General features: G+C 33.5%; 1 protein-coding gene across 4 annotated transcripts; it reads right to left on the reverse strand.

The window, feature by feature from the left end:
* Positions 1-621: 621 nt before the first annotated feature.
* LOC131666088 (probable cation-transporting ATPase W08D2.5) lies at positions 622-7,074 on the reverse strand. Of its 4 annotated transcripts, none has more exons than XM_058938452.1 (18): positions 6,943-7,074; positions 6,796-6,850; positions 6,415-6,711; positions 6,266-6,339; positions 5,931-6,194; positions 5,663-5,867; positions 5,391-5,589; positions 5,206-5,317; positions 4,929-5,118; positions 4,643-4,852; positions 4,398-4,583; positions 3,968-4,303; positions 3,757-3,898; positions 3,384-3,704; positions 3,237-3,318; positions 2,820-3,168; positions 1,426-1,669; positions 622-1,360 (listed from the first exon to the last, which is right to left on the reverse strand). In XM_058938452.1, exons 5-18 carry the CDS (start codon positions 6,116-6,118, stop codon positions 1,017-1,019), a joined length of 3,108 nt encoding a protein of 1,035 aa, XP_058794435.1. In that variant the 5' UTR covers positions 6,119-6,194; positions 6,266-6,339; positions 6,415-6,711; positions 6,796-6,850; positions 6,943-7,074; the 3' UTR covers positions 622-1,016. The 4 variants fall into 4 exon arrangements, with proteins under 4 accessions (XP_058794435.1, XP_058794434.1, XP_058794436.1 ...); XM_058938451.1 differs by lacking the exon at positions 6,943-7,074 and having other exon boundaries at positions 6,266-6,336; positions 6,415-6,582; positions 6,650-6,711; XM_058938453.1 differs by having other exon boundaries at positions 6,266-6,711.
* Between the last annotated feature and the right edge of the window lie 970 nt (positions 7,075-8,044).

Consider the following 8,044-nt stretch of genomic DNA (forward strand, 5'->3'; position numbering starts at 1 on the left):
TATAAAAATAAAAGAAAGAACATTGATTGTGCGTAAGAGCGACAGGAAATCGCAGTAATCGCATCATCTTAGTTAATAATATAGTTAAGCAAAGTAGCAACACGGGTCAATTGCATTAGACAATTGGTATACCGGGGTAGGTTCCATTAAAAGTCGGATTTTTCTTGCTGTGCGCCTCACGAGAGAGACAAATTGACGCGCGCAACTTGCCAGCGGACCACTCGTCGAGATTGAGACTCTGCTGCGTTATAATTAATTTATAATGGGCCGACGGCCTAATTGGGTGCGCGTACTTTCTTCTTCCCCCGCCTTCGCACCCGCGAGGCAGCGGCTCGCGCTAATTAAACGCGGAGATGTATGGCCAGTTGTAACACTCACTTGTTTTGGCCGCACCCTGTTGTCCTTTTTCGCGCAAGAGGCGCCAAAATTATGCGCGCGAGGAAACTGTTTTGCCTGCTGCGTGCGTGTGTGCGTGCGCGCGTGCGCGTCTGTGTGCTTCGCTAACTCGAGTGCGAATATTTTTTTTCCTTTCATTTTGCTCGACGAGATGAAGTAGTTTTTGCTGTTTTTCAATTTGCGGTGAAGGTCTTCATGAATATATCGCGCGGTTTTGTTCTTTTCCATTTATTCTGTTGTTAATTGTACAATGTTGCAAATAGAATTATTTTATTGAATGCTCGGTAAACGTGATAAGTATGTAATAAAAAGTTTAATGATCTACAAAATTGAAAAAAATATTCATGCACATATCATCATATGAAATAAATTTCAATAATCAAAATGTGGGGAAAAGGCATGTCACTCGTTTCCGCTTAATTTATATATATTGTCCACGTAACTCTCATATCACCAACTGCCGACCATTACACTGATCTCATCTAGTTCATCAAAAGTATATCTGACACTTCTCGAGCGAAGATCTCCTTATACAGACATCCTTCAACTCTTATAAAGATTTGTTAGTTTGACTATTACACTTTATATTTTTATGGTCATATTTGTCTGTTTGTATTATATTATATTTTTATTCGGACATCATTTAAGAAAGCTCGGTTTTCAAATGTCGCAGTTTGTCTGCCAGCATAACTATGTCGAATTTTTGGAACTTCGTTGTTTGGTTTGTCCAAATCAATTGATTCTTTACCAATAATCGATAATTGATGATTTATCTTCGGTTCAACTTGATTCTGTCGATGCATTCTTTTGATTATGCGTTCAATTTTTCCTTGCAATTTTTTGATGACGATCTCATCCATCCACAAGCATACGGCGAAGTTCAAGAATGCTAGACCAACAATGATGTATCGCCATTTCATTTCAGGTGGCATTCGCAACTCAAATAAATCAATAATCCATGGATCTATAAACAACTCATGTATACCATTTTTTTCGTAAATCATTTATATAGGCATGAGAATTATTTACCTGGCCAAAGAGTTAAATAAATATTGCCTAACGCGGTAATCAGTAAAGCAATCATGAGTAAATGATTCGTGTATATAGGCTTTCTGTAAGGTTCCCCACGTGAAAACGATATAGCTATTATGATGTATTGGAAATAAGATAGCGATACTACAGAGTAGTTCTCATAACATCTGAAATCTAATCGGTCGTTTTTTACGAATGGCGTATACCAATCTTGATGTCTAACTGCTATAAATACAGACAGCTGTAAATAATTATTATTATTACTTTTGGTTTGAGAATATTTTTTCTGCACCCTAAATATTTTCCATTAATTGAAAAAATTATGAAGATCTATAGAGAATTTCATGTAGCAATGAATAAAAATAACATGAAAAACAAAGATTTTTTAGTGATATTTTGAAATTGAAAGTTGATTGAGTCTCAGATTAAGGATTAATTTATTAGAATCAAATATTATCAAAAGGTAAAATAAAAAAGAGAACCTCCTATAAAAAAAAATCCTGACAAAGTGAATTCAGTTTAATCGTGATCTGATTCTCTGAAAGATACTCACGTGATCAGTTGTTATGTGATAGTATATGTACGCTTATGAAAGATTACTGCAGATTTTTATAAACAATTAAATGTTTGAAAAGTGTATGAATATAGTTAGCATGAAATTAATTTGAAATGACTGCTTTAATCATACTAACCTCAATGACCGACTGATACCTCGGTAGAGAAATTAATTGAACTTTGCTCTATGCAAAAATTTAACTTTCAAAAAATAAAGTACGCAATAAAAGATATAAATCAACAGATTATCACGATAAAATAATGTCAGTTTCAGCTTTGTTAAGTCACGTAAAATGTTATAATTTTTTTTTAAAAAGGTGCTAGTTACAACTGTGAACGTTACTACTATACCGAAGTATGTTATTTACATCGTGAAGGATATGATTATGGAAAACTATAATGTTTTTAAAACTTATAATACATTTGTTATCGTGTTTTTCAAACTTTTGAACGATGATTTTTTAACATACAATTTGGGACAAAAACTTAAAACTTCATTGATAACATTTTCAAATAATGAGTATCAGCATAACTGTTACCAATAAATAATGTCGCTGGTTATATCTAATATCAAATCACAAGAATATTTAATGCATATTGAATTTTCGAATTATTAATTTCGGGAATAAAAATTTTGATTTATATTCGTGTATTAAAATGAACGTAAAAAATAATATGAGCACACGAAGCACGCTAAACATCACTAGTTTTACTAAAAAACTGAAAAAATCTTCATTTATTATTTATTGGATTATTCTTCTTACTTGTAATTATTTTACACATAGAATATTGGCAATGTTGTGTATTTTATATTTTCTAGTAATATTTGACATTACCTGGAAAACTCCGTAAACAAAAAGATGTGAGCCGACCGATAATAAAGGCCCAACACTGAAGAGACACGAAGTTGGTGGTTCTTTAGCAAATTTTCCTTCGTATGTTTTAGTATTACCAAAAAGGAGTCCAAACAGGAGACCGAGAAAGAAATCAATGTACATGAATTGCCAATTGGTGGGACACGAACCGATCCAGAATAGTATCAAAGTTGAAATGGACTCGACGAGCGCATAGGTGATAGTAAACTCAAAGTTACTAAATGAAGTGACCAATGCTGCACGACCTTCTCTAATCAATGTTGTTACGCAACTTATATCTGAAGTTAGAGAAACGAATGGACTTGCTACACTGAAAGACAAAAACATAGAAAATCCATCGATGTAGTGTATATTTTTATAATATTAGAAATTTCTTACCTTGATTCTGCCTCGGACAATGAAATACCAACGTGGGCTGCTTTCAAAGCTTCGCAATCGTTTGCTCCGTCACCGCACATTGCTGTCATATTTTTCGGCATAAATTTCGAATGATCTCCGATACGTACTTTTCTTTTTTTTACATACCTACGTTGTAGCCTAATTGCATTAGCTCGAGAATAAGTTGTTGCTTTTGATTACTAGTCATTCTTGCAAAAACAGCTCCTCTTTGACAAATTTCAGCCAGTAACTTTGCGTCGTTCTTGCACAAAAATTGCCAGATATCTCCTGTAATGGCGAATTTAATTCGATTCGATTTAGGATTAATTTTGATAGGATTATTACTCTTGAAAAATATTTTGGTAGAGTTTGAATTGTTTGTTTGCATCAAAACGTTTAATATGCGTTCTTCTTGCGATACGATTCCGCATTCTTTTGCTACTGATATAGCAGTTTGAATGTTGTCACCTGAAAATAACTTTTGTCAATACTAATCTAATATATTTGTAAGTAATGGTACCTGTAATCATGATAACACGCATATTGCAATCTCTTAATTCTTGGATAATACGTTTAGTAACACTTTTCAATTTGTTTTCAAATAGAATGAATCCCAAGAATTCCAGATTTTTTTCAACTTCCTCTCTTGGTAAAGCTTCGATCTACTTGATTAAACATGGGAATTATGATAATAAATTAAGTCTTCACATATTGAATCATTATTCTTTCACCTTTTGTTCACAGCCAACGTCAAGTTTTGAGCATCCAAAAGCAATAACTCTAAACCCCTGCTGCGTATATTTTTGTAACACATAAAATGCATCTTGCGGACAGCTACTAGGTTTGCTTAACTTAAGTATCATCTCCGGTGACCCTTTTACGTAGATATTTAAATCATTGGAATAGGGTGATTTTACAATAGTAGACATTCGTTGAAGATCACTTGAAAACTGATATTGTTTGATGGTATAGATTTTTTCATTGTTGTCCGGGGATTTAATTGTTGTTACTAATTTTTCTTGAATTTTTTCCGGCTCTGCTAGTTGCCAACCGGTGCTCTTGAATATCTTAATTAAAAAATTTTAATAGGGATTTAAATTTAAATTACAGGGACTTAATTTAAGTTTAAAATTAAATAATAATGCACAAATTATTACATACGCCTAAGTCAAGAACATCGCCCATTAGTTCTCCGTCAACGTGTACAAGACTATGACACACAAGCATTCCTTGAAATATTGGATGATTCTTGAGTTTCGTCAGATCTTTCTCGAGATAGCCAAGCATCCGGTGAGTGCTTGGTATAATTCCCATGATGCTCAAACCATCCTCTGTTAATGTGCCGGTCTTCAAACCATACATAATAATATTGTCAATGATATATAATACTTTCATTATAGATTTACCTTATCAAAACATATACAGTTGACGCTTCCAGACGTGATTATTGCTTTGGTATCGGTGCAGTAAATATGTTTCTTTTTCAATCTACTACGGGCGTAAGATACTCCTACCATCATAACGACAGGAAGAGAAGCTGGCAAGACAAGTGTGATTTCTGACAAAGTGGTTAATACGATGAATTGTGGGACTCGACGATAAATTTCATTTTCACTCTATAACATCAAACGAAATCCAGCGATTAACTGATATACATTAATATGGATGTAAGATCATCGATGGGACAATTACAAGTACAAACGCTGTGTAAATTATTTGAAATAAACCTATCACACAAAGTATCGTCATGATTTTTCTCATGTCTTCTTTGAATTTGAAGTCACTTTGAGGCGGGTAAAGTATAGAGATGACTAATGTCCCTTTGGCAGTTTGCAAACCGGTTTTTATGACTTTCGCTAATACTGGTCTATCTTCGTAATTTCTGAAATATTGACGAATAAATTGTAATCTCAAAGGAAATTCATTGACATTGAAGAATCATGTGAGGAATTTTAATGCAGAAACTTACCTACTTTGAATAATGGTAGTACCGCAAAATAAAGTATTATACGAGTGTAATTTGGAATTATACAAAACATCTTCACACGGCAAAGGATTTTTAACAACAGGAACTGATTCCCCTGCAATAAACCATCGTCATTAAAAATTTGCCAAATGAAGTTCAATGTTTTAAAGTTCCATTATGTTTGATACCAGTGAGTTCGGCTTCATTAACAACGCAAGTACCATCTAAAAGTATTGCGTCGCAAATGATCGTTCCTCTTTGCCTTGGCAATTCTATTATGTCACCTGGGACCAATTGCACACTGGAAATGCTCTCAAACATTCCATTGTTTCGCACTACTCTGACCGTTTCCGTTGAAGCCATGGTATTACGCAAACTAATCTGATTCTGAAAATAGAGAATGAAACTCTCCTCGGTATATAAGCTGAAACTTTGATAGTTATAATATCAATGTGGTCACCTTTCTCGTCTGCAACGCTGAATATAAAACGTTCCACGAAATTATAATTAACAGTACTATCGTGTAGTAATAATAACTTTCGAAAAGCCACAATATTATTGCAAATAATTGAAAAACACAAAAAGGATTTAATACTTCTTGAGCAAATAACGTTGCTAAGGGTTTTACCGGAATATGAATCTCATTGTTTCCATGGATAATTCGCCTGAAAAGTTATGTTTGAATTAAGCAAATACAAGAAACTATTTTTTTACATGAGACTTCTTACCTTAAAATTTGTTGTTCTTTCGAGAGTCCCTTGTTGTTGACATTTAGATCCGAGCAATAAGTCACGTTTTTTAAGCTTGTAAGTTTGGAAAATTCATTGTTCTTAACGTCCCAAACGTAGCATTCTTTTTTACACCAAAATACACGGAATTCTTCTGATTCTATTTTTGTGCCGTTTTCCAAGTTCATTTTCAGATTAACATCTGTCAACTTATTCAGTAAATCTAATTCACGGTCGCTTTGTATAGTGAATAATTTGTTTACTCTGTCGAGAAAACAATAACAAGTTATATTTACTTTAGGATTTACGTCGTTACATAAATTTTAGCAAATTACCGCCAATTCTTAGTGGAAAGATTTTTAACAGCTTTGACAAAGTAAGATTGATATTTGCCTTGATAATCAATCTACTAATTCGTTAAAATTTTTGAGATATTTTTCATAAATTTATCAGCTGAATTATGTTTTTCTACGAGAAAACTTACAACGATGAGAATATTTGTAGCCTCGGCAAGAGAACATTTTTTATGTGTTGCATAAAGATGAATATGTGGATACCAATGAAAAATTAGTCGTAAACCACCAATCGTTAATATGTATGCTAAATAAATCAGGTAAGTCTTTGGCCAACTCTTTTTATAGCCACGCACTTGCTAAGTAAACAAATTTGAAATAAATATTTTTTTAAATGTTTGAAATGATTGGAGAATTAAACATTACCATGCATTCATTCTGACTAAAAGATATATCTTGAGTTTGGTGCAGGCTCTTGTCTTTTGATACTGCAGGAGAAATATAGTAACAGTAATAATTCTCAATTGGAAATAATAAGAAAATTATATCTCAATTAAATATCTATGAATTACCATTATTACGAGTCATTATTGTATAAACAAATTAGCTGTAACAATCAACTTGTTTCTAAAACATATTAATAAGGTAGTTATTCACAATCTGAATTTATTCAGTTTTTTTGAGAGCAGAATAAGATTGTGATCGAAATTTACGCTTACAATAGAAATTTTTTTCTATATCACCCGATATTAGAGGTTAAACCCACTTATTTCACCACAATGTTATGTTAGTTTATCTTCTTCCTACAAAAATAAGCAATCGCGTGGCTGGCTTTACTTGACTATTGAGAGAAGGACGATGTCAGTGCGAAGACTGCGAGCGCGGAAAATAGAAAATAGCTGCTTACCCGCGCCTTGAAGCGTAAAACTAATTGTAGTCACGTGCACACTAAGTATTTAATTATACCACTTTGAATGTAATTTCCAAACGTTCCCACATCCAAAATGTTTATTTCTACAATGATAAAAACCTGTAACGTTCTTCTTGTTGCACTGGCGAATGTTTTTTGTCGACGAATGATTACATCTAGTTGCAGTAGCCGACTGTTAACGAGCGATTTACCGCTCATTCTACTCTTATTAACTTATGTACTTTGTCGAGTGTCCTTTGGGTTTTTTTTGTCGCTAGCCAGACTGACGATTATTACCATTCGAAATTAGTTTGAATAGGATTGTCTTGCTGAGAATACTCAGATTTTAACGACAGTTTATATATATAAACTTTTTTCATAAATTATAGACGCGGTACTTGAAAAGGCTATTTCAATATAAAACTTTGCATTGTTATCTGTAACTTCCTACTCATTGTTTCGGCAGTAAATAACTGATTACGTCAATATGCATTTTCTAAGTGCAAACTTCAATGACAAAACAAATGTTTCTCTACCAATGTTAAGGTTTTTATATTCATATTAAGCATGTCAAGTGACGTTTCTTTCATATGTATAATCTGTACTTGTCTTAATATTATTATATATCAGTGAGAGTGTCTGTCAGGGATATTGAGATTCACGAAACTTTTATAATAAATCACGCTTACCTCGTCGCTTGTACGCGATTTTTCCAGTCACACCGTACAAGTCACTATTGGCGCGAAAATGCGTTTAGTAACGAACTTGTCAATCGCTGGCTGGCGATCCATCAGCTGTAGACACTTGGCCGCGTGTGAGCGCGTTTTATAAAATTCCCGGTTCTTTTTTATTGCCTCGGTGAAAATGACACGTGCGGCGAAAAATTTATGCTTCGCTATCGATAAATACAT

The sequence above is a fragment of the Phymastichus coffea genome, unplaced genomic scaffold, assembly GCF_024137745.1.
Source record: "Phymastichus coffea isolate CEN01 unplaced genomic scaffold, Cenicafe_Pcof_1.1 PCOF00056, whole genome shotgun sequence".
Taxonomy (NCBI): Eukaryota; Metazoa; Arthropoda; class Insecta; order Hymenoptera; family Eulophidae; genus Phymastichus; species Phymastichus coffea.

Coding starts and splice junctions, on each gene's coding strand:
- LOC131666088 (XM_058938451.1), bottom strand. Junction 5,590..5,662: donor CAGCGTTGCAGACGAGAAAG/GTGACCACATTG, acceptor CTCTATTTTCAG/AATCAGATTAGTTTGCGTAA. Junction 3,705..3,756: donor GCGTGTTATCATGATTACAG/GTACCATTACTT, acceptor AGTTATTTTCAG/GTGACAACATTCAAACTGCT.